The sequence below is a fragment of the Desmodus rotundus genome, chromosome 8 (genome assembly GCF_022682495.2).
Source record: "Desmodus rotundus isolate HL8 chromosome 8, HLdesRot8A.1, whole genome shotgun sequence".
Classification (NCBI taxonomy): Eukaryota; Metazoa; Chordata; class Mammalia; order Chiroptera; family Phyllostomidae; genus Desmodus; species Desmodus rotundus.
In genome coordinates this window covers 88,215,063-88,241,719 of record NC_071394.1, presented here as the reverse complement: position 1 = coordinate 88,241,719, position 26,657 = coordinate 88,215,063, and the positions used below count along the sequence as shown (strand labels likewise).

Here is a 26,657-nt window from a genome sequence, read left to right as displayed (position 1 = left end):
CAGCATCTAGACTGGTGTTTGATCAAACAATTTGGCACCATGGGTTAGCTAAGTTAACACACAAAATTAACCATCACATCATAACTCTCCAGTCCTTGAGGGACCATGAGATTTTGTTGTCATCTTGCTTATTGTATGGTAATGTAGGCCCATCTTGATATGGATGAAAAACTAGTAAAAACATGGGCCTTCTATTCCTGTTAGGAGTTTTTCCCAACTACACAAGCTTCTCTTTAGTTATCATGATTATTGATGCTGGAAAGGATTGCTCTATAACAGTGCTTCTCAAATTTTAATATGCATACTAATTATTCAAACAAAGGTTCATATTCAGAGGGTCTATAGTGGGGTTTGGGATTGTGCATTTCTAACACAATCAGGTATCGCTATTCTGTGTACCACACTATGAGTAGGGGGGTCCCATAGTTCAAAAAATCTACAAAGAACAGGACTGGTAGAAAATGGACTAAGTTTTAATGACCTTTTCTCAAGAGGACAGTGAGTCCATGGAGACCTAGGTCCATAGGTGCCTCTAGATTTTAGGATATTCTCTTTATAAATGCCTATTCCCAAGAAGACTGGGGAAGCTGTACCTATTTTTCCTATGGAGTTAAGGCTATGGAGAGGTGCCCGAACATCAGAAAATTCTCTAGACTGAAGATAATGGAGTCTCCTTCCTAAGTTGCTTCACTTGAGGCCTGAAAGGGTTGTGAAACCAGCAAGTATCCTTCTCCCAGCAGGCTTGCTGTGACAATTTTGCTTCCCATCAGCAGTGTCACATGCCTTGATCTCGATTTGGACTCTGCTACTTACTAGCCATGTGGCCTAGAAGGCAGGAAAAATAACTGGCATCCTTTGAGCACCTTCATATGCCAGGCACCTTGCTGGGCTGTTTCACATTTTATCTTCATGGCAATAATAGTGGGGAGTAATTGGCATTATTTTGTCTGAGGACATGGAGCCTTAGCTAATGCAGTTAATAAAGATTCAAGCTGAGAATTAGAACCAGGTCTGTCTTGGACCAAAGCCTATTGTGGTCCAGGACTTTGTTTCCCGATTTGTTATTAGGGCAGAGTAGGGGTTCCTGCCTATTTTCCAACACTGTGTGAAAAGCAGGTGTGCTGCTGGGTCTCGGTGCACCTGTCGAAGGGTGACAGAATGTATTATGTGCCACATTTCAAAGGTTTTTCTTTCAGGAGAAATATTTAGCTTCTCAGCAATAATTTTAGGGAGCAGATGATCAAGTTAGTTTTTAGTTTTGTTTTTCATCTGGGACTGGCATGCAAGGATATGTAGAGATCCAAAAAGGTCTTGACTCAACTACATTGGGGAGAGTAAATGTTTCCAGATTCCATTGTTTTCAGCAGGGACAACTATAAAACCCCTTACACTCATGCTTTCTGATCCCCAATTTCCAGAATACAGAGAAGCATTAACATTGCACATATTGAACATAAATGTCTGCAAAGTAAAATTGTAAAAGCGATCTGTGTTAATAAAATAAGATGAACCGCTAAGATCCAACAAAGCTTTATTGAACCAAAATGGCTGAGTGCAACGAACAGATCAGCTGGAGCAACTGACTTTGTTTCCCCAACCAGGGGCTGGGATCCTCACCAGCAAATCAAAGGCTTGAGTGGTCACTGGTCCATCCCCCACCACCCCTGCTCAGCAAAAAAGGAGATGGCCAAGGGGCATGGCTTCCCTGTGGTTTCCAGATCATTCTCAGGTAACAGGCTTTTCTTTCTCCATCTAGCTTGCTGATGATCAGGGCCTCGTCTTGATGACCACAGTCGCCATGCCCGTGTTTAGTAAGCAGAACGAAACCGTGAGTACAGTGGCTCTGCTTCCTGCTTGATGCCAGGAGGGTTGTCTTCTGAGACCCCTTCTGACTCAAGCGTGGGTGACATACATTTATTTATTTATTTGTTTGTTTGTTTGTTTGTTTATTTATTTTAAGGACAGAGGGTATATAATTTTTCCTAACATTTAATCCTGCTGTTAGAATCATGAACTCAAGCACAGATGGGAGGAATTTGAGTAGGCATCATTTTACAGTGTGTAGCACTTTTCCAAAATTTGTGTTAAATGACCAGAAGAAGGAAACCCCAGAGAGAATCCTTGATTATGGTGGGCAACCAATCTCTGCTTTATAGTTGTCAGCCTTGTATTAGTTTCCTAGGGCTGGTAACAAAGTGTGGTAACAAAGAGTGTGGTTTAAAACAAAGAAATTTATTCTTACGATTTAGGATGCTAGAAGTCCAAAATCAAGGTGTCGGCAGGGCCGTGCTTTCTCTGAAGGCTCTAGGGAATCCTGGCGTGGCCCCAGGCTTCCTTGCTTTGCGGAAGCAGAACTCTAACTTTGGCCTCAGTCTTCACATGGCCTTCTGGTCTCATATGTCCCTCTGTCTTCCTCTCTTCTTAGAAAGACACCAGCCATTGGATATAAGCCCCATCCTAACTCCAGGATGATTTTACCTTGAGATCCTTAACTAATTACAGATGTTAAGAACCAATTTCCAAACAGGGTCACATTCTGAGGTTCTGGGGAGACTAGAATTTGGGGGAAACAATGGACAGTAGCAATTTGTATCTTTTTCCAGAAGGCATTTCTGATATTGGAAAGTTTCAGCACATCACATTGACCTTAGAAACTGGGACCCCAAAGACCTATTCCTTTAACTTAGTTCTTGGTGCCAACTGGCTGCTAACAATCTTAGGGTTATTTCTTCTTTCTCCAGCTATTTAGTCTCTGTCTCCTGGGCACCAGATGGCAGTGTAAATTGAGAAAGCAGTTAACACACTATAAGTCTTTCCTGTAGAAAGCTTCCATAAGAGAAACTGATTAATGATCACAGTCCCTAGCTGCTGAAATTTAGTGCTTCCGCACATCAATTCTTCATTTTCATGAGAGATAAGAGAATTAGGGTGTCTTGGTAAGCGTGTGCGTTGAGAGTTGTAGCTGTTAATGTTTGGCCCAAGAAGCTACCGTGCTTATCTAGTAATATTTTTAGTGGGGGTTGGGGAATAGAAGAGGGTTCCTCTTAGAGATCTGGGTTAATCCTCCATCTCTATCATTTTGGAGAAGGCACCGTACAGTAACCTATGGTTTTTGGCTTCTCACAGTGTTCTCGTTCTTCTACCAAATTAACTTAACATTATTGTTTAATGTTTGTTTTCAACAGAGATCAAAGGGTATTCTTCTAGGTGTGGTTGGCACAGATGTCCCAGTGAAAGAACTCCTGAAAACCATCCCCAAATACAAGGTAACACATCACTCATTTAATAGCCAAGGGCCAAATGTTCAAGATAATTTCACAATATGCCACAGTAGCTATTAAAACACAAAGCAAAGAGGCCCTTCTATTCTCTTTCTGGAGGAGTCTTTCTTTCTTTCTTTCTTTCTTTCTTTCTTTCTTTCTTTCTTTCTTTCTTTCTTCCTTCCTTCCTTCCTTCCTTCCTTCCTTCCTTCCTTCCTTCCTTCCATCCTTCCTTCCTTCCTTCCTTCCTTCCTTCCTTCCTTCCTTTTTTCCTTTCTTCCTTCCTTCCTTCCTTCCTTCCTTTTTTCCTTTCTTCCTTCCTTCCTTCCTTCCTTCCTTCCTTCCTTCCTTCCTTCCTTCCTTTCTTCCTTTCTTCCTTTCTTTCTTTCTTCCTTTTGTTCTCACTTTCTTTCTTATTTCTTTCTCTTTTTTTGGTAGAACAGTAACAGTCTGGGAAGATCTGAGTAGGTTTATGCGTGCCAACCCAGGTTTGTGTGGGCCTGTAGAAGTCTACACAAGTCTGTGGAGGTCTGAACAGGTCTAACTTCTCTGATGGTCTTCTAAGGCAGTCCTGACTAACTGTAGTCTGAGGACCCTCCAAAATCTGTTACCTCTAGAAACCTAATGAGGCACAGAGAAAAAAATGATGACTGACTGTATTGAAAGACTGTTCCCTCTGTCTTAGAAGGTGATGGGCTATAAATAAATATTCTTTTCCTAATGCTAAATTAAAACCTGTGGCCTGAAAGAATTGTAAGTGTTTTTTAACTCTGGATGTAATTGAGGGAGTGAAGTAGATAATTTTGGAACAAAGATAGAGCAGGCATTGGTAGGCCCCTGCTTTGGGAGTTTAGAACAACATGAGGGGCACTGAAAGACACAGAGCCCATGGAGAAGGAACACTAGATGGAAGGGGCTCAGAAAGGGGTGTGGAAAGGCTAGCACCCAGCTTTGTATGTGAGGCCAGCCCTGCATCAGGGAGAGAGGGGGTCATGCTTTCTCTTTTTCATGGTCCATACTGTATTCCCAGCCATCTGTTCCCAGTACTACTCCTTTGATTTACTTAGTTTTTCTAAATAAACCTTTGGAGATAGAGGGGCTCTCCTGAGCCCCAGTGCCACCTTCAGTCAGACCTACTACAGTTTCCATGAGAACAAGCATCCTGACTTCCACATGACCTCCCGGTGGTTTGTGGATTGAGAACTGCACTGTCTGGGGCTGGTCAGCACAACACAAGAAGCCATCTGAGGCTGACGAACTGCACTGCCTCTGGGGTGGTAGCAGAGGGGTGACAAGTTTCTGTGAAGGTGATGTGGTGGCAGTAGCCATTTTGGAGTCCCTGGGGATAACAGTCATTGGTATTTATGTTCCCTGGCTGCTTGAGGTATGCCGCCATGGTTCAAGAAGCACTTTAATGAAATCAGAGCAATGGACACACCAGGATCCACCAGTCTAACACATTGCCTTGTCTTTATGCTGCCTGTACAGTTACTGAACAGGCCTTTTTAAAATTTAAATGGACTCACTTTTTTAAAAAAAAATTATCTCCTCTAACCTCAGCCTGAACAATCACACGTGAAATCATAAATTGAGATGTGATCATTTTATTTTTCTGATATACACGTTAGCCAGGGGAATAACATGGCTGGGTTCACCTTTTAAATAGATAGCCCAGATTCTTGAGCCTTATATAGGAAACTCTCACCTGTTGCCTAGTGGGGGCTCCTCAGAAAAGCAAATCAAACGATGTTCCTTACACCCCATCACAGCCATGCAGAACTGCCCAAGAGCTGTTTCAATGTGTGTGTGAGCATGGGAGTGTGGATGGAGCAGAGAGTGGATGCCACTCCTGGTCCTAAGAGGTATCCACTGAGCTGACACAGTTCCCCTGACTGCACAAGGGTTGAAGCCATATCCGCCCTCTCTTCCGCCAGCACTGAGCACACGGGCTTTTCCGCCTTCATTTCGGGCCCACACATGGATTGACAAGGGCTCCCTTTGCCCCCATCTGGATGGAGGCAAGATTTTTTAACTAGGAATATTTGATAGTTGGCTGGCTGGCAGGGCCCCTTCCTTACTATCTCCTTCCATGCTGAGTCTAATTCACCACAGTTGGGAGAAGCCCATGGGCCAGCCTGGCCCTCAGCAGAAGGAAGGTGGCAGTTAGAGTTCTGGGGGCAGATATGCACAGGGCCCTGCCTGGTGTGGACAGGCCTTTCAAATCCTCTTCTGTCCAATGGCGATAACAGCAGAACCTGCTCATAGACTTTTGTGAAGCATTGACCACTATCATTAGTTGGGAACAATGGTAACATACTGGTCAAAGAGACAGTTGTGAAACCCAGCCTCCTAGTACCCACAGCCCTCTTCCATGTGGGATGCTGCCTGCGAAGAGCTGTTGACACCTTTCCCATCTCAGATTCAGGCACCTGTAGGTTTCATATCCACTGAACCTTTGCTAAGCTAGGATGCCCAAGAGAATGACTAGGCAACCACACTCTGGGATCCTCTGCCACCTTTAAAAATGGAGTTTTCCAAGGATTTTAAAAGGCTTATGATACAAAGTCATGAGTGTTAGGCAGGATTCTTAAGTTTGATAAGCACAGGCCCACTTTTTGATGGAGGGTTGAGATAAGAGCAAGAAAATGAATCATCCAGTCACTGGGCATCAGAGCAAACTCTTGTCCAAGCAAGTCAGCTGAAAGGATGCCTGCAGCCCAAATGATCAGGTTAAGCCTCAGAGGGTTGGATGCAAAATGACAGGTGCACCATTGTGCAGTATGAGACCGTGTGCCTCATGGTACAATATTAGCAGAGAACATTGGACTAGAACTTGATGCTGTGCAAAGTGCATTACCCACATGTTAGCAAATCCTCCTCAGGCCAGTGCTGTGCTGCTGTATCCAGTCTACTCATGAGGAGGCTCGGGTTCACAGCACGTGTGTTCACAGAGTGCAGGGCCATATAAGTAGGAAGTGGTGAGTGTGATTTGAGCCAGGTCTGTGTAACTCCTTACCCATGTGCTTAGAAAGATCTAAGCCATTCACACACCACTTCATGACTTGTTGCCATGTTCGTGTACCATCTGTACCATTATTTACTTAACACTTCACTTGTAAATCAACTCAAAACTTTCTTCACTTACCTCAATTTTAATAGGAAACACTATAGCACCATTTTAAAAAGAAAAGCCCGTGTTATTTGCCATTATGGAGGATAATTATTTAAAAAATCATAAAAACAAAATAATAGTATTAAATGATTGCTTAGTAATCCAAGGTTCTGAAGTTGAGGTCTGTTCTCTCTGTTTTTAAGGTAGTATTAAAGGCAAGTGTTGAAGCAGCACTAACTGGAAATGTTCTCTTTTGATATAACTGCAAGGATGGGAGGAATTTGGAAAGGATTGACTCTCACTAGATGGTTCTGGCTAGTAGGCTTAACACCAGGCCCATAAGCCACCAAAATTATCTTGCTCTACATTCCATTTTTTCTACGAAAGCAAAACAGTCCATGGGAACATGGAGGGCTGAGGAGGGAGGACCATGCGGGTTTGTTTATCCTGCAGTGATGGCCCCTCTTCCCTCAGCTCTGGGCATCAGCGGCCATCACCCCCATCCATAAGCCGTGCACCCCCACTGGTCAGCCCAGGCTTCTCAGAGTCCCCAGAGGGTTTGGCTCTTCCCAGCACTTCCTGCTGGGCCCATAGCACAGGTATACCTGTTCCCACAGGCTAATGCCATTTAGTTGATCAAATTATAAAGCCACCTGAATAACAAAGAGGAAATGAACTCTAAGCTTTCCAGGCTCACAAAAGGTGGCCTCCTTAGCAAAAGAACTCTCCTGCTTGGGTCTATTGAGATGATAAAGTCCTTCTTTCTACTGCCCCCCAGGGCAACCACCATGGTTTGTACAGTTCAGATTAGGACAGCTGGTTGATCCAAACTCACATAAACAAGTGTTGGAGATTGTGCAGCTCCCTAGAAACTGAAAGCACAAGAATGAGGGAGAGATTGGAGTTCCCTAAAGATAGTGGACTTTATTTTATTGGAGCCACAGACCCAGATGCCCAGAATTACTGTCCACTGTTTAAGGAAGGGCATCCCACCTTGAGAGGATGTTTCCAAACAATTCTTAAGCCTCTTATTTCATATGAGAAAATGTAGAAATCCAAGTAGAGGACCATTACTTGATATATACATACCCAATAAATGAAGAAAATATGAACATAATATGAAACTGATAATAATTACCCTGAGTCTATTTCTCAAAGCTTTCTCTACCAGGGAAGGGGCTAAACTCTTTATTACATTATCTCACTTACTAAAAGGTAGTCGTTGCTGCTACCTTCATTTTACAGTTCAAGAAACTGAGGCACAGAAAGTCAAAATTGCTCGCCAAGTTTTACAGCTACTCAGCCATGATTTTAGCTGCTGCAGCGATTTTCAACCTGTTCCATCTCATAGCACACATAAACCAATTACTAAAGTTCTTCGGCACACCAAAAAAGAAATTTTTTTTGCAGACCTGACAGAAAAAACAGGTGTAATTTTGATTCATTCACACCAGAAAGCTATTGTTGTATTGGCTGTTGTCATTGTTTTATTTGACAGTCTAGGGGAAGGAGGCCAGTGCCCCTGACTAAACTTTCAGGTACTGGATCTTTTAAAAATTCTTGTGGTGCACCAGTTGAAAATCACTGCTCTAAAGCAATTAAGAACAGTAAATGACAACAATAATAATCATAGTTTAAATAATAGTTAAAATATTAACAACAATAGTTAGAATAAAACAATGAAACATTTATTGAACTTTTTACTGTGGGGTATGGTAAAAATGCTTTACATGCACTATTCCCATTGCATCCATATTATGCTCCCATGAAGTGGGTACATCTTGGACCCATTTTTAGTTGAGGAAACTTGAAGTAACTTTCTCAATGTAACTCATTATTAAAAGATGAATGAAACAAAGTTTAACAAGAGAGTAGAGGAAGATCAGCTACAGAAAATTAATCAGCAGTCCCTGCAACATAGGCATCTCTGTTTTATGCTTTCCCAAGGGTTGGGCTGGGAACCAGAGACACAGGTATGACATACTTAAACCTAAGTCATTCCTCCTCTGGTTCCCACAGAATGCCTTGGGAAAAGGTATGCCTGTCAGCCAGGGACCGCTGTGGCAGAACAAGCCTCTCTCATGCAGGAGAGGAGAGCTCCAGGGGGAGCAGAGTGTGGATCACACCTTTCCGTCCTGATTAACACCTTGTAAAGATGAGTCAGCTCTTGGCTCTTGGGGTTTTCCCAGAAGATAGAATTCTTTCTTTTCCCTTAGCTTCATAGATTTTCCCACAAGCAATCAGACTTCCTATAATTTTTATTAAGAATTCCAGACACCCAAGCAATAATTTCCAGACACCACAGCCTCTGTTAAGGTAACAAGCCATTTTATAATTGGGTTCACTTCATTAGCCCAAAGCCCCCTGCACTTGGAAGGGAAGCGCCTCCTTCCTGGCTGTTGGACCACGAGGCTCCTGGCCTCCAGGAGAGCATGCTCCGAGATGAAAGCCCCTTTGGCAGCCCCAAGTGCTGGAATGCCTATGTCCGATCTGTTCTCTATTATTCCATGGGGCTGCACATTGGAATGGACAGGAAGAGTGGTTCTATTGCAGATGAAATAAAAATTAGAGATTTCATCAGTATATTGATTTGCAGCCAAAAATAAATGTTGGACATTGTCATCTTATAAGCTTTTGGTTTTCTGAGAGATTCACCCACAGAATATGTTTTGAGATTTGCTCCGAGTTTCTCTTCTTACATCTACATTCGGTTATATCCATATGTCACCAACCAACCACCAAAACATTCTGATGTTATTTTCTCAGACTGTTCTCCTGGGAAGGATTTTAACCAGATAGTTTCTGAATGTCAGGAAGACTTTCTCAGGTACAGCCTTAAGAAGGAGTGAGCGTGTACCTGCCATCGCAAGTCATCTTCTCCTTTTTGGCTCATTTTTAATATTGACTTTAGTTTAGACTTTAAAGAAGAGCTAGCTAGTATTTGGGTAAAAAGTGAAGAATATCTTAAATACACAGAAATCTTAGCTGGAGCACCTGTCATGTGCCAGACATAATGCTAGGGGTCGTAGAAGTCAAAGGGGAGTAAGGTGGTTCCTTCTCCACAAAGAGCCCACTCTGATGGGGAGGTACTGTCTTATCTAGATAGGACAGAGGAAGGAAAGAGAACCAGCTAGGGTTGGGAGGCAGAAAAGTAGGTGTAGTTTTATGCATATTGATGAAGGTAGTAATGGAGAAATTTATTTTCTGGGCTTTATGGAAACAGGGTATGGAAAAGAGGAAACACTGGAGAAGGTCAGGAGATGTTTTAATAGGCAATGATCCTGAGGCTGAGCTCATAGCATGGGTGAGAATTAGCTATGGGGAGATGAGGAGCAGCGGCGCTCTGGGCAGCTAGCACTGTGTGAGTCAAAGTTTAGGAGGGAGAGAAAACTGCAGGAGGGTTGTGGTCACTAACATATGCCCTGAGAGGCAATGAGTGGAAGAAGGCAGGGCTGGGTACGTAGGTAGGGACCAGACCCCAGGGAGACCTGATGGACAGGCCCACGGATTTCATCTTACACATTAAAGAGGTCATCAGTGAGTTTTACACAGGGGAGCAACAGGGCCAGAGTTACTTTTGACTTTGAACAGTCTTGAGGGTGACTTGGTTGGGGCCAACCTTTGAGGCAGGAAGAGCAGTTAGGACCGTTGTGGAAATCTATTACATTAAATCTACATGGATTGTAGGGTTGGGGAAGCAGAGTTAAATGTGAGTAATTTCTGGAATAAAAGTTAGTGATTACTTGGATCAAGAAGTTGGGGATGAAAGAGAGAAAGAAGCTTAAGGCAGATGCTCTAGTTTCTAATGTGGACATTGGGCTGGGTGGCAGTGGCACTGGTGGGGAGAGAAGGACAGGAAGGGCAGCAGAGGGGAGAGAGCTGCTGTGATGGACTGGATGTGACACCCATGAGGTGCCTGAGGGATGTCCCGGTAGGAATGACCGACACACAGTTGGGTGCTCGGATCTGCCACCAAAGGGAGAGGCCAAGGAAGGCTGCAGCCTGGGTCTGGAGATCACAGCATCCAAAGGATTGCTAAAGCTTATTGCGGGGAGAGAGCTAAAGCAGACAAGGGACCCTGGGGATAGAAACTTAGGGGAAATGAGTGGAGGATGAGAGTCCTGTGAAAAGGAGGAAGCCTAGGAGTATGGGACCTTGGTGCTGAGGGAATAGAGTGTAAAAACAGAGAGGGAAGCGGGCTGGTAGAACCAGGAAGATTTGAGAGAGAGCTTTCTATAGGGTTTGGTAAGTAGGAGGCCACTGGCAACTGTGGGGAAAGGAGTTCTGGTGGCATCTTGGTGGGCGGGGTCAGATTACAGTCAGCAGGGGCATGAATGGGCAACAAGGAAGCAGGGGTGGCAATTAAACAGTGAGTGTGGGAGATTGGGTAGGAAGGTCAGCTTAGCCCCTGCACTCCAGGGGAGAAAGCACAGTTTAGGTGAGTTTTGTAGGATCTGCACTCAGTTCAATTTGTTTTATTGTTTCCCTGCTTCCTCCTTTTACTCTTTCTGGTTTCCCTACTCCTCTTCCCTCCATCCCGACCACCCAACCACATATTTTTAACCACATGGCATGACCTTGGCCTTCATGGAACTTGTAGGGAGACAGGTATCAAATCATCAAAGCCCTTGACTGATGCCTCCTTGGTAACTTATAATAAAACTCATGAATAACTGATTATTATCATTTTAATAAGTGCTATATGGAAGTACAGAGCATGAAGAGAGCACATGCAAGGAGTTCTACCTTCTGTTGAGTATTACTTCCTATATGCAGACCAAGAACTGAAGTAATGTACATTAGAAGGTACTGAATATATTAGCTGACTATAAAATATCATTTATTTGGTCTAATTTTGAGTTCAACTTCCCAATGAAATACCACTTTTGCCTTTAATGGAAAAAGCTAAACTTTCCAAGTCCTTTTTGACCCCTCCAGGCCACATTAAACTGGGACATAATAATGGTAATTAATGCAGTGTTGACTGTGTCTGACATGTTTCCAAAAGACAAGATGAAAGAAATGATATACATCTCAAAGGATAGGAAATCTCTGGTTTATCTTTTGCAGCATAATGAAATATACTTTTATCATTAGAGTCAAGTAGAATCTAATTAAAACTTGCTGTGCAAGGTAACTCCAGGAGAAGATGTCTGTTGCCCTTGACTACCATGTGCATATTTGCCGTATGTAATGCAAAGGCAACTTAACTGCCAGTGTTAAATTCTCTGAAGTTAATGCCACATCACCTTGACATTAGGCTAAGAAGCAGACAGGGTCATTCTTGGTTTGTAAACTCTGTTGTCTGGGTCACTTAATGGTATCGTACTCAAGAATGTGATCGACAGTGAGAGCTCAGAACTGTGAAATAACTCATCAGCAAAAATAGAGGATATTTTTTCTTCTCCCCTTTCACTACTCTGGCAAAAGTGGGTTACATTTTCTTCCTTCAGAGAGAGAGATCAGTATGGGTTTTATGCCAGAGGCCATTTTAATACATGAATGATTTGTAGGTAAATTTATTGTAGCCAATGGGTGCAGTCAACTGTATAATAGAAATATTGTCAAAAAGCCAGGATTATTATTTAAATAAGTGCAGTGTTAAATTTGATTACATACTTTTTAAAGCTAATAAAACATTTCATTGCTCTCAAACTATTTCCCATAGTCCCATTTAGTCAGAAAACATAAATTAAGTGAGGCTCTGCATAGAAAACTACCCAGGCTTTGTGTTGATGGAAGCATGCGTGGAAAAGCTTGGCAGCCTCACAATTTAAAGACAAAAGGATATAAAAGGGGTTGGCAGGCTCCTATATAGGCTTGCGGGGGTGTGGGGACACTTTTATCCTTGAAGAATTATAAAAAATGGCTGCTGAGGAGAGTGCGTGCCTGAAATGGCCCCTGTGGGTGTAGACTTGTAGGAAGCCTAGATGGGAATCAGAATGAGGTCACCTCTTTCCTTATCACAGGTAGAGGGAAGACACTCCAGTTGATAAAATTCTCTTCACTTGGACCCAGCGTTTTCCCAGAAACACTAGCCACCTTCTTTTTTCTTTTTAAGTAATTGTTTTTGTTTTAAATAAATCAAAGTAAAGCCTTTGATGTCAACGCAGGGATGTGACATTTTAAATTGTGCTATTTGCTGAGCTTATCCTGTGACAGGTCTTCATTTCCACCAAATGTCAAGGATCAGCGCCTCGCATTCATTTTAATGAAATATTGTGCTGATAAGGGTTATGAATGCCAAGTTTAAGCTGTAAATTACTAAATGTCGGGCTGCTTTATGCTTTGTGAATTCACCAGGGAGCAAGCTAATGAAGGTTTCTTTCTCGCTTCCTCTTACAGTTAGGGATTCATGGTTATGCCTTTGCAATCACAAACAATGGATACATCCTCACGCATCCAGAACTCAGACCACTGGTAAGAGAAATACTTATTATTCTGTTTCTGCTTTGAAGGTTTTAAAAGATTTTCTTTAGTTCTACAATGATGACATTTTGCAGCAGTTTTCACATTAAAAGCTCCATTCATAATATTGTTTCCTAAAGTTTAATAGTTAATAAATAAATAATGTTGGATGAATGCACTTACTCTCATGCTTTTATATATAAATCCATATATAGCTATATGCATTTATTTATTTATTTCACAGATGCCAATATATGGAAATTTTTCTAGCGCTAGACAGCATGAAACACATCATAATGGATACCTTTCTAAAACAAAAGGTCTCACTCTCCAGCCCAGGACTGACTTGTTGCAAGTTACATTTGATACAACAAATTGGACCTAGGATCCCTGGAAATTCATCACTATAGGATTTGCCCCCAAATTACATTGCCTAAGCCCGGTGCCTCCTGCATGAAAGGGATTCAACAATACCTTTTTTGTTTAATTAAAACAGTTGAGATATTCTCCATTTCCTGCGGAAATCATATCCAGTAGCCCTGTTTGATGCCCTAACTTGTAAACCACTTTCTTTCAGCAATAGTTTCACTTTCTCAGAAGTGAGTAGGGTTAGGCCGAATCCAGGACAGGTCACGGTATCACTGTCCACCCTGATCCCTGGGGAGAGGCTGATTTGGAAGGGCAGCCAGACTTGTGGGGTAGGAGGCCCTGGTCCACTGACAGCATCTCCTGCGGACATTGGACAGGCGTTGGTAGTAAGTGTGCCATGTTTTTGCTGCCTCTGGACTAGTTGCAATGTGTTGAGAAAAGGGTATCCCTTTTGGTTTGTGTGTGTTTAGTTCATTTTAAAGAAGAGGTAAAGTTATAAAGAGTAATACAGTAAATTCTGCTTTTGAAAGTTAAGACACTGTAGGTTGTTTCCTGGAGCAATGCACAATACACACACATTCACACGTACCCATCCACCCCACACATCTTTTTCTCTTTCATAAAAATTAGAAAAGAACGGCAGTGCCTGCTATGCAAATGTTTATCGGGGAGGCACTGTGGGGACCAGTTTGCTTCTTGCTTGACTCATTGTTTAGAAAAAGTTCATGTTTGAGCTCCATCATCATCCAGCTTTGCTCTAATCGCCCTGGTATTAATGGAGTCATGGCCACATCATGTGGATCCCATATGCACACTGTAAGATGGGAATTATGGTAATATTTGATTTCCACAAGCTTTTTATCTGGAAAAGATTGAGTTAACTGGTTAGTTAGCTCCAAATGTAACTCAGAATTATTGAAAGGCCTTAGTTAAAAAGATACTAACTTTTTAAGGATCTTTAAGTCTAAAAACATATTTAGGTCTAAAAGCTTAGCACTTTGCCCATTTCCAAGCAGCCCGGTTGGGGTTGTCTGTTGGGAGTGGTACAAGTTACGTGTTTGGTGTGGCTCAGTCTGGGCTCCTAGTGCTTATTTATTCCAAGTTGGAGTGCAACAGAGTAAATGAAACAATCAAACCTGGATCTTCTGCCAGTGAGTGAATTAACTTCCCATTTATCAGCTTTTAAAGAAGGGATGAAATGGAACCAGATGTCAGAAGTCACCAAGGTACTTTTCCTCTCTCTCTGCTGTGATGGAAATAAGAAGCCTCCATCTGCACAGTCAACTCACAAAACCCTTCTGGTCACGCAGCAAAGGGTCTGTTTGCAAGTAGTCCATCAGATGCACTTTTCAGAGCCACGGGCACTGAGAGGGCAGCCGAAAGGCTCTCAGGAAAGCAGGCTAATCAGTCAACACCAATCATATCCTAGTAGTGCAAATACAAATCATTTCTGTTCTTCTCACTGCTGAAACATTGTACTGAAATGTTTCACCAAGAGTGGTAATCAGGGTCAAGTTCCTGTAAATGGAATAGCCCAAACAAATTCCCCATGTCTCACCTGTGAAAATCCAAACCAGGTGAACCATATTGCAACTGATCAGTGATAAGAACCTAAGGAATAGCCAGGCCATTCATCTGTCTCTTACCCTGAGGCCATGAGATCTTTAGAAGAGGTTTGGAGCAATGCCAGTCATTGAGGATTACATGAACTCACCCATCTGCATGTGATCAATAAGTGGATGTTGACACTGTCTCGAGTTTTGCTCCTGGGAAAAAGATAGTAAAATGGAAGGGCCTCAACTCCAGCAATACAGAGGCTGCCCTGGACTCCTAGCCCTGCCACATCCCAGCTGTGGGACTTTGGTCAAGTCACACAGCCTCTCTAAGCATCAGTTTCTCCATAATCCCGCCATAACCAGAGTGTATATATTTCAGATTGGTCGTGAGAGTAAATGAGATACTGCCAGTAAAGAGCTTTGTGTGGCAAAGCAGGCCCCGGGACATTGTGGCAACAGTGGTGGTCAACCTGGCACCCTGCTTGTGTTATATTGGCTGTGTGGATCTGAGCTCAGCTGCTATCAAGTTTGGGAGATCACGGGGCGGTGGATGCTTAGGGGGGACCTAAAGAACATTTCTGAGTACTCAATTGGTTCAGATTACCATGGTAAATATTGATAAGGGGCTGTATACACAGATACACGCACATACAGCTGAACAGATGCAGGGTCCTTGGACTAATGCAGTCTGCATTCAGTCCTAATTTCAGTCTGCCATCAGCTTAGTCTGTGAAACCTCAGCGAAGCCTGTCTGTGCCTGTCTACCTGTCTCTCCTCTCTCTTTTTGTCTTTCTGTCACTCTGTGTTTCCTTCTCACACAGGCACACACACAGGCTCACGTTCTCAGTTTTCCTGGCCAACTTGGTCTAGAAGACAGACAACAAGAGTACGATAAAGTTCTGTTGAGCCATTTCACGTGAGGAAACCAAAGTTGTTGTTGTTGTTTGTTTGTGAAGTAGCAATAAGAGTAACATTCGAAGCTGTAGTGCATGGAGGTGATAGTTAAGACCTGGTCTACGCAGATGGAATGCTCCTGGCTTTGGCACGTACAGATTTGTTCACCTCTGTTTTCTTTTTTTTTTTGTTGCTGTTGTTCACCTGAACAGCAAAAGCTGAAAGCTTTCCCCCATCTTCTCCCTCGCCACCAATCCACTCAGCACACAGTAGGAGCCCTGGGAATGAATGAATGAAGGCATCCTCTAAAACTGCTGTTTTCATGGTCACTTCCTTGGGGTCCTTCACACTGGGTAGTCTGTGAGCTTCCCTAGAAACCCAGGCAGAATCCACCCGGGTAAGAACCCTCACACATGGCTAGGGACAGCCAGCTGCCAGCAGCTCCCTTGGCTAGCTGGGGATTCAGGCAAGGAACCCTCATCCAAACCTGAATCGCTTTCTCCCGAGTCCAGCCATATAATCAAATCCTTATTATAAATGCACGTTCCCTTGGTTCTGGCCAAGGCTACCAGATTAGCACGTTGGGTGTGAGTGTGGGGTTGCGGCCAATGTGAGAGGATGGAGCGGACTCACTTAAAACAACTCATATTCCCTCTCCATCTGCCACTGAGGTTGTTTCTGCCCCTGCAGCCAGAGGAAAGAAGTGGGTTTCTCTGAAGCACAATACCAATATTTTTCTAATTTGTCCAATAAAATCTTTCCCCTGAACTTAATGTTTGGCCTGATTTTATCCAGTGTTTTCTTTAATCTTGTATGATTTGGGTGTGAATCATGAAGTGTCTCCAAAAACAGCTCAGATGTAGGGGCCTTACTGAGCCGACTTGCTTTAGTTTAATTGGCAAAACTACTAAAGTAATACTTTTCTTTGATAACTGGGCTAACCTTAGTCTTTCTGCAATTGTTTCTCAGCCACTATCTCCTTGCCACAAGTTTGTCACTTCTGGTAGGCTAACTGACATTGATTCAAGAAATGTTTATTGGTGCCTGGTGCTCTGGGTCCTGCGTTGGACTAGGGGCTGACGTAGCAATCATCAAGTGGGCTGGGGGCCGTCTTGTGGGTGGGGGCCCATATCTACTCCTTGGGTGGGGAACAGGACAACAGCACAGCAGGAGGGATTCAAGCTAGACTTTAAGGAATGCTTTTTGAGTAGTTATTTAACATCTGGAAATTTGTTCTTGGTCTCTACCACTCTTTAACATTCAATTAAAAATATTTCAAAGTATGATTACTTATAGTTAGTGTAGATGTTTATTTGTTTTGCACTTTTTTCTTACCATGTCTTTGAGAGCTTTATGGATTTTTCTTAAAATGTGGAGCCTTGAATATGTCTCTTTTTCTTTTGCCGATCAGGGCATCGAGGGAGATAAGACTGGGAAAGTGTCACTTTTAGCATGATCTGATCTGGTTTTTTTTTAGATTTTGGTGATCCATTTCTCCCTCTACCTTCTCCCTTTAGAGGACTTGATTTCCTTCCTCAAGGAGGCCTGGAATGTGGGCCTGGCCAAACCACCAAGCAAAAACAAAGAAGGCCCCCTTCCAGCAGCCACAGGGCCAGCAGGGCTGCTCCAAGGAGCCTGAGGCAGGCGATGTCTAAGTCTTGTTTCCAGGAAGCCCATGTTGACATCTGCCAAAAGATGTTTGTTCAGCGTCTGCAAGCCCAGGAGATGGGGAAGGATGCTGGCAGGTTTCTATTCTGGATGAAAATTTGCCAGTCTCATGGGCCAATGGGTGTGGTGGTGGATGTCATGGGAGGTGGGGGCATGGAGAGAAATCTTCCTTCACTCCTCCCATGCTTGCTGAATGTCCACTATGCTCTAGGCCTGAGCCAGCTGCCAGGAGTGGTTACAGAAATGTGCGCTGCCTCAGAGAACTCAAAATCTAATAGGGTCGATAAGATTTAGTACTTATAGGGAATATAGATAACTGAAGACACTACTAGGGAAAAATGCATTTTTGTGTTTGTATTGTTGGTCTTAGTTTTTTTTTTTTCACATTTGTTGATTCCTTTTTCTGTGACAGGCACTGTTTGAGGTGTTTTACTTGTGTTAAAGCTTTTAATCACTGACTCATTTAATAGCAAGCCAAGGATATAGGTGCCAAGGACATAGGTGCCATGGAAAGGCCCAAGGCTCAAAGGAAGGGTGTGTGTGTGAGATCAGACCTGGAAAGAAGATGGTCTAGAAGGCTCCGGAGTCAGACTGTAGACCACTGTGAGGGCCAGGACGAGAAGCTGGGTTCTCTGTGGGGAAGGAGGGTATCTCTATGTCACCTACAGGAAGCTGGGGCACTAAGCGATAAGATGGTAAGGGGACAAGAAAGTGCCAGAGCCTGAAGCCCTAACCCAGATTAGTTAAGATATGCTGAATTCACTCTGCTCAGTTGGTTGGTTCTTCAGGAAATGGAAGGCAAAGTGTGTGGAGGGCGGGAGTGACTGAGAGGCTGGTCTTTGCAGCCACACAGACTAATCACAAGGTTACCACTAGATGGTTGTATTTAGAACCTGTCTAGACTGGCGCTGTCCAGTAAGCACACAATGGGGGTCACAAACATGAGCTCCCTGGAAAATTTAAAACTTTCTAGTAGCCACCTCTAAAAGTAAAAAAGAAACAGGTGAAATTAAGTTTAAGAATATTTTAACCCAATAAATTCAAAATTACATTGTTTCCATACACTATCAATATGAAAATTAATAATGAGATATTTTACATTCTTTTTCTTACTAATCTTTGAAATCTGGTGTGTATGGGAAATGTGCAACCATAGCACATTTCTGTTCTGACTAGCCACACCACTTCAGGTGCTCAAGAGACACGTGTGACAGTATGTCTAGAGAGTGACCAGATATTTGGGGCTCTTCTAAATACAATGGCTTGACTCTAGGACATCCTCCTTCCAAAAGGTCAACAAAACAAACTTTAGCCCCGCCTCCACCACCCGGCACTGTTTCATCTTGGGAGACTGTGCAAACAGTTGGTGGCTTCTTAGCCTCCTCCGTTGTGACCTCAGCCCACCTCACTGCCGTCCTCACAGGCTGTGGCTTCTCTGGGAGTGAAAGTACAGGGTCATCCAGAATTTAGGGCATCAAGTCCATGGCCAGGGTGATGATCTCCCCAGTTTGGTCATGCTTCTCTGGCTACTTCAGCAGTGTGGGCTCAGTTCTGAGCACATCGACTCCCTAAACCGAACTGTGTGATGCAAGCCAGCAGGCAGGAAGCATTAGCCACACCGGGTGAGCCTCAGCTGCCAGGTTGTCTAAATCAGGACGTGCAGACACAAAAACCACTTCTGTTGTTCTATGAAACTCAGGTTAACTCTTTAACAAGCTCACATTCCCCAGATGACTGAGTCATCTTCCTAACCCATTCCAGAGCTCTCCTCTCCCTTTGGAATTCAGCACTGTTGCTGATCCAGCCACTGGCTCTCCACAGCCTGAGCTCTGTCTGATGTCACCAGCCTTTCCCTTGTGTCACTCCTTGACTGTCCCTGCCCCACGCTAAACATTGTGCTTCTTTGTCCGTATGAGCACCCGGGCAGTTCATTTTCCCATGCCCATCTGCTGTTGCACACGGGAGACAGCTGGACCCTTGCAGAAGGTTGCCGTTGACTACACCATTGACACACGGCCATGCGAGTAAACATAAATACTCTGACACCATTGTCCTCTCATATGGAGTAAGTGGACATGCCCATGGACACACATAAATATATGTTAAATGCTAAGCAGACAGTGCATATCAAACACCAGTTTACATAGGAGCTTAAGATGTAGGGCCACTATTAAAATCCTTGTCGAGATCCACTGACTTGGCTCAAGCAGTGGGCCATGTGAGGGGTTTCTGTATAATTTCAAAAAATTCGATGTGAAACTAAATTTGAATTTTATATTATTGTGCAGATCTTCAATTATGTAAGGGGTTTTTTCCATCCCACACCTAATAGTGTTCCTTCTTTGTATAATTCTTGGAACCAACAGTGCCTACTTTCTTAATTTCTTCTTCCCATCTGCAACTACGCAATGCAAATGCTAAGGGTTCTTTTTGAGTATAACAGGTGTTGAACAACAAGTATGAACTCTTCAAAAAGCCTCCAGCAGGGTCTTTTCCTGGACCCCTCTTCAAAGTCATCCACCCTGGTGTCTAATTGGATCCAGCTCCCAAAGGCTCCCTAAGCCCACCCACATTTCTCTGTCATTAGCCCCTGGACAGGGTCACCATACTGTCTCTCCCAGATACTTCAGTCTCCTTTCAGCTACTCTCTGGGCATCTGTTTTTGCCAACCCCACCTCCACCCTACCCCGGCACCATTCACTCAGCAGTCGGAGGGGCTTTCACAGACTTCAGTCAGATGCTGTGCTTCCCTGGCATTTAAAGTAAATCCCAAACTCCCAGCTTGAGCCTTGAACCCCACTAGATCTGGCTTCATAACCCGATCTGCCTGGGCCTGGGTGGCTGGCTGCCCACAATGCTCTCCTGTGCTCTCCAGCCACGCTCTAGCCCTTTTCCAGTCCTCAGAAGCCTTTCTGCTTCTAATCCTTGTGCCTGCTCTTCCCTCTGCCTAGAATCTTGTCCCAGATATATCCATGATGGCTTGTTCTCCTCCTCTACCTCTTGTCTCAGAAGTCACCCCTATAGAGAGGTATCCCTGCCCCATGGTCAAAGGAATCACACTTCTCCTCTGTCACCCGCCCCTCATCACATCCCCTGTTCTAGTTTCCTTGGTTTTCATACCACTCTTGGTAAATATCTATGTGTTCAACCTGCCCCTTACTGTCCCTCGTGAATTCCTGCAAGTTCACTGCTGCATAGAGGAGGGTAGTCAGTAAATATTTGTTGAATGATTTTGATGATATTTGAAGGTGCTGATGATTAAATGTCTGGGTGCCAATTTCCTACAATAAATGAGAAATGCAGGTGCCACATGTTCACTCATGAATCCTTGATTGAATCCTTGCTATGTCAGGTGCAGAAGTTGAGGCACATGTGATTGGTCAAAACCTCCTTTCTTTCCACCTTTCCCTCTGGCCTGCTAGTTGGCAAGCATTCATCAGGTGTGCCTGGAGTCAAGCACTGGGTTAGCTAATGGTGACATAGAAACAGGTAAAAGGATGTCTCTGCCCACAAGAAGCTCGGTGCACAAAGCAAGAGTTTCTCAACTGTCAGAGGAACCAGGAAAATCTATAGGCTCCAAGGGGAAGTGTTTACTTTGCTCAAGGAAGGGTGTCCTTTGATATGGGAGGGCTTCCCAGAGGAGGTGGCATGCACACAAACCTTTCTGTGGTTCTCAGATGCTGGAATCCCTTTGCAGCCTCCTGGCCCTTTGCTCAGGCTGCTGAACTGAAGGAGGCTGTCCAGTAGGTGGCGCCCAGGCATCACCATGTGCCTGGTGCTGAGGTTGCCTTCTCTGCCAGCCACATTCTCTGCACAGAGGCCAGGGACTCTAGCTTGGGCCTGGTCTGAATTCATCCTATTCAGTTTAAAAGAAAGAATTAATGGATGCTTAGTAAATGTATCTGCTGAGAGGAGTGAGTTTGCTGAGAAAAAATAAACAAGACTGTGTGACCCCCACGTAGCAAGCCTGTTCTTTTTGAAATACATCATTTGGCAAAAGCAAAAACAGAGACTTGCGTGCTTTCCTCTTGATGAAATTGTTGAGGACACTGTTTGAACTGCCCAAGTCTAGACACTTGAGTGGAAGCATGCAAGCCCTGAGCTGGGACCACTTACACCCCCTGAGTTTAGGGATTAAACAAGTTAGTGGGGTGCCTGGATTTCTGTGCAGTGGAACTACACCCTGTTCTGCGAACCTCAACAGCCTCTCTGTCCCCAAGTTCTGTGGCCAGGTGTGCATGTAGACACTCAGAGCATAGGTGGGGTTTAGCAAATAAGGAAGTAGCAGTAACAATGCAATTGTTAGTAAGGGCTTTAGGGGCCAGGCTCTGTGCTGAGCACCCCCATGTACTTTGCCTCCTACATCCTCAAAACATCCTGCGTGTTAGTACTTATCTCAGACGTTAACTGATGCCTAGCCCAAGCGCTGTGTCAGGTGTAAAGTAAAGTGGGGTCAACCATCCGGAAAAAAAAATAGATGACTATAGGCACTGCTGTTTGTCATAAGATTTAACCTATGTGCTTGAAAGAACTTCCCACAATTCTGAAGTTATGTTATGAGTACGATGTTCTTTTACAAAGCAAAAACTGGAGTAGAACACATCCCTGGCTGCTGCAGACAGGACTGCCCTTCCCTCTGCTCTCTGTCTAGCAGACCAATCTGTGTGGGGCACAGCAGCGTCTCCTTTGATCTGGGCTGTGGGCAGGGTTTGCTCCAGGGGCAGGGGATACCCACAGGAAGTGGGGAGAGGAGAGGGCAGTCAGTGTCCATTCAGCCCTGTGTCTTCTGGGATCTGCTGCACTGAATCTAAAGCCACCTCTCCTCCCTTGCTCTCTTTGTGAGCTCCTGGGACTGCTTCTGCCTTTGACCCTTCATGCAGATGGAGGGAAAGGTCCCCACTGCTTCTAGCTTCAGGGTACTGCCCCATTTTTTGTAGTTTTCTACACCCTACTCACACTATTACAATAGCCCCTTTATTAAACTTTCCTTAATTAGCCAGCCTGGCTGTGCCATGTGCTTCCTGCTGGGGCCCTGACTGATATAAAGGTATTAGTAGATGGGAGCTTTGCTTTCCTTAAGTCTTTTTACCCTTCCCAGAGAGAAGGAGAGAGAGAAGAAAGGAAAGAAGGAAGAATGGGAGGAAAGAAGAATGAAATGGAAAGGACACCATATGGAGGGATTTCAGTGGGGAGGGAGAAGGGAGGAATGGGGGGGTACAGGAAATAAGAAGCATAATTAGTAGGCATAAAATAGACAGGGAGAGATAAAAAATGGTATAGGAAACAGAGAACTCAAAGAACTTATATGTACAACCCATGGACATAAACTAAGTGGGAGATGCTTAAGGGTGGGGGACAAAGAGGAAAAATTGGGAAAAGTGTAATAGCATAATCAATACGAAATACTTGGGGGGAAAGAAAGGGAAGCCAGAGAGGAAATGATGGAGGAAGGAAAACAGGAAGGAAGGAGGGGAGGGAGAGAGGGAGGAAGGGAAAAGGTAAGAGGAAAAGACCCTTTGTCAATTCCTTTATTTATTTACACTTCTCATGCATGCCCCTTTTGGTCCCTGTTGATTAAAAATTGGTCTCTGTTGCTTACAACCGGAGCAGCCTGGCTGATATACCCATGGGATCTGCAGGTCGGGGAACTGCTGCTGGGTGCTGCTCAGACCCATGCTCTAAGTGGGTTTACAATCTGCCCGTCTTCCCTCTCCCTCTTCACAATACTTTCCTCTCAACCCCACCCCACCCCTATACCCCCAGAGGTCGCTTCTCCTCCCACCAGGCTTCTTGCTCAGGCCTCAGAGTTTGGGCTTCATTCTATATTATAAAAGTATCTTCACTCGTGTGCCCCCTCATGGCACAGTAAGCAATCTGAAGACACTGGACAGATTATTTTGTTCACCTGGTACATGCAGGGCCTGGTGTGGTACCTAGCAGAGGAAGTGGAATAATAAACAGGGAGAGAGGACTCACATATAGGGAACTGATCACACAATGACAGCATATCATTAAGCACTGAGGTGGAAATTACTGCAAGAAATAGAATTTATAAAAGGATGTGGTGTCTAGCTGTGGAAGAGGCGGCTGGGGAAGGCTGTGGGGAGCTGGTTTGCAGCCTGTGAGCTGAGGTCGTAGTTGGTGATGTAGTTCAGCACAACCGACATGGCAAAGGGCTGTTCAGACACCTGAATGCACAAGTGTCATCTCCTCAGTCTTGTGCTTCTGGAGCCCTCAGTCCCTCCCGCCTCCTGCCTTACCGCCATCCCTTTCCTTTCCTCCCTTCCCTCCCCTCCCCACCCTCTGTCCCTCCCACTGGTTCTTTCCTCTGCCATGTATTTATGGAACACCTCTCATGTGCCAGGCATTCTGTTAGATGCTGGGGATCTAGTGGTAAAACAATACAGAACTTCCCCATCATTTGGAATTTCATGGAGAAGATACTTTTTTTGTTTAAGTTGATAAGTAAGCAAACAAAAAGTTGTACATATTTTGGATAAACTCTCCAAAGAAACAAGGATCTGAGGAAACAAAAAAGTAGGGAGAAGCACCTCCCTGAGTTGGATGGTCAGGGAGAACCCTTGTTAGGGATGACATTTTCAGCTGAGCACTGAAGTCCTACGGGAAGAAAAGAATTTGCTGTGCCAAGACTGGAGGCTGATTCAGGTGTAGGGAATTGTACTCAAAGCCCCTGAGGCAAGGGGATGTTCAATATGTCCTGTACGGAATCTGTTGGTAGATTTAAAACAGACTTCCAAAGGACTAGGGAGAGCGGCTGGAGGTTTTATTGACAAATTTCTCTTTGGAAACATGCTTCGTGCAACAGTTGCTGCTGATGCCTGCCCATCTCCCCTCGGCCTTCACCATTTCCACATGTACCAGTCTGGCTTATGGCTGCCAGCACCTAGGTAAAGATGGTCTCTGGCTTCTGGATTCCACTTTTCTCAGGCACACAGCAGGCCAGATGTGCCAGGATTGGCATCCCTCCACCCAAGACCAGTGAGCACTCTGACCACACAAGCGGGATGTCTCCAGGCACCTGGTCACGCTGGAGTCAGAGCCCCCAGTGGGATTCAGCTCCCAGAGCCCACCATGCTAATGTGCTCGGTGATGTGTCTAGCATTGGCTGCCTGCTCTTCTCAGTCTCTGAGTCTCTTTGCCATGTTCCTACAGGCATTTCCTGGGAACCCATCTCAGGTAGAAAACTTGTTCTTATCTTGGTCTTAGGGTCTGCTTCAGAGAGAACTCAAGCCAAGACACCGATGGATTGATGTTTCTCTGCCAAGACTGATTTTACTCTAGACTGGGACCTCGACTAGTTCTCTGTGCACCCCCACAGACCTTTGCACTAACATGATGGGATCAGGCACATTTTCTATTCTATTTCAGGTCCCAGCATGCTTGAAGAATCCACATTTGCATTTAGAAGTACCAAGAACAATGGCTTTATGCCGATAATAATCCAGAAGTCACTTTAAGGAAATGTGGTTTAGAGATAGCATCATTGTTGCTTTATTGTTTGGTAAAAGAATTTAATGAAGACAAAGGTTTTCTTTCCACTGGACACACCGTGACCTTTGTTTCACTAGATTAATTTCATATCTAGAGTGCCCCATCTTGGATGATGAATTAGCAATAAAAAGCTCATCAAAATGTAATTACATGCAATGTGTTGAATAATGATCTCTTAAAAATTCATATAGATTTGTCTGCACCTCCTTTGCCTGGTGGGGGAAATGAGGCTCAGCTGCTAGTCACCAGCCTGCCTCAGGAATACAGGCCTTAGCCATGCTGCGGGACTGAGATGGGAGAGCTGACTTCTGTCATTGCCCAGTGTCATCTAATTGATCGATTGCTTTTCTCCATGTGATGCACATCTTTATATAATTTAAAGGACCGTCTCAACGGGTAGGAATATGCAGGAAGTGGAAGCTCTAGGCAGAATGAAACCCTCACTCCTCCATCTGCAGGGGCCTGTTGGGGGAGAGAGTTATTTTTAAAATGTTAACTGCCCAGACAATAGCAGGGCGACCAGCATAGAGAACTGCTGGGAAGGGAACCTTAAAGCTTTCTCAACTATGAATTCCAGGAAAGTGTGTTCCTCCTTAAAACAGGAAAACAGAGCCATCTGCATCTAAGAAGAGGCTGAACTGAGCTGTAGAGTGAGGGTAGGCCTCCAGACCTGACTAGTTTCTCTCCAGAAGGTTGGACTTGGATTTGGAGAAAACCTAGCCTTACCCTCAATCTAGGGAAGAACCCTATAAACCTACAGCTGGGGCTGACAGCAGAATATTCAAATGATTCCAATAGGGTAAATGCCCATGCTCATTTGAATAACTGAAGAATTCAATCATCTGAATGCCAATGATATTCCTCTGGGAGTTTGCATTTTAGAAAGACAGTGCATCTGAATCCCCACAAGAGCATTAAATTGCTATCTAATTAGCAGTTCCAAATTATATATATTTAAAAGATAATTAAAGGTTTGAAGGCTGTTGGAATAACTGGTTATACATTTAAATGAATCACTAGAAATTTGTTAGTAATGTGTGGAGTTTTCTTTTATTTCTTGCTTCCTTCTTTGAAGTGCAGTAGACCCAACCTTTTGGGGTTAAGTCTGGTAGCGGTAAGATAAAGGCAGCTGTTTTTAATTATTGCAGCTCAAACCTCCAAATAATTATAAGCAGCTGTCATTTTTACATAATCCTAAATGATAAGATCCAAAGAATGCAAATAAAAAGGTTGAGATCATGGGCTTTTTGGCACAATAATTGAGTCCCTACCACAGTCCCTGAACTGACCATTGCATTTCATTGAGGAGGTACCTGAACCATTAGCTCTACACTCACTGCCACAGGCACTAAGCTTGGGAGCACACCTCCCAGGTGCCATTTCCACATTTTCTCTCTGTGATGTTCACAAGGTGAAAGGAGACACTTCCACATTGGGAATATTGACACAAGAGAGTCGTTTGGCTAAGCCAGGCGGGTTTTGGCTAGAAGTTCTCAGTCTCACTTGACTCTTTCTCCTTGAGATGGTGTCTGCCCCTGCCCTTGACCTAATGACTCCCCCTACAAAACACACAATAGATTGCATGATAGAATATCATTCAATGGCTGGCATTTCTTTGGCCTGTGGCTGGGGATTTTACAAGATTGAATGCTTTCATGTACCAGCTGGCCAGGGCCCGAAATCCCAAATGACAGACTGGCCTGCCAGCCGTAGCCCAGGGAACTCTGGGTTGAAGTCTGATATTCAGTGCTTTCTGTGCATGTGGCTCCCTGGAAGTGTGGATATCTCCCGAGGAAAAAGGGAGCATTGACCATAGCCACATGACTTCGTCCATTTGGACCCAATGCCTAAGAAAGCAAAGTCCAACAGACAAAGGCA

General features: G+C 44.2%; 1 protein-coding gene across 1 annotated transcript in view; it reads left to right on the top strand.

The window, feature by feature from the left end:
• The window catches only part of CACNA2D3 (calcium voltage-gated channel auxiliary subunit alpha2delta 3), an 870,474-nt gene that overhangs the window by 636,322 nt on the left and 207,495 nt on the right, over positions 1 to 26,657 (top strand). Inside the window, exons 15-17 of the mRNA XM_045192346.2 lie at positions 1,757 to 1,828; positions 3,186 to 3,266; positions 12,718 to 12,792. Coding sequence (XP_045048281.1) covers positions 1,757 to 1,828; positions 3,186 to 3,266; positions 12,718 to 12,792 — 228 coding nt within the window. The remainder of the gene's footprint in view (positions 1 to 1,756; positions 1,829 to 3,185; positions 3,267 to 12,717; positions 12,793 to 26,657) is intronic.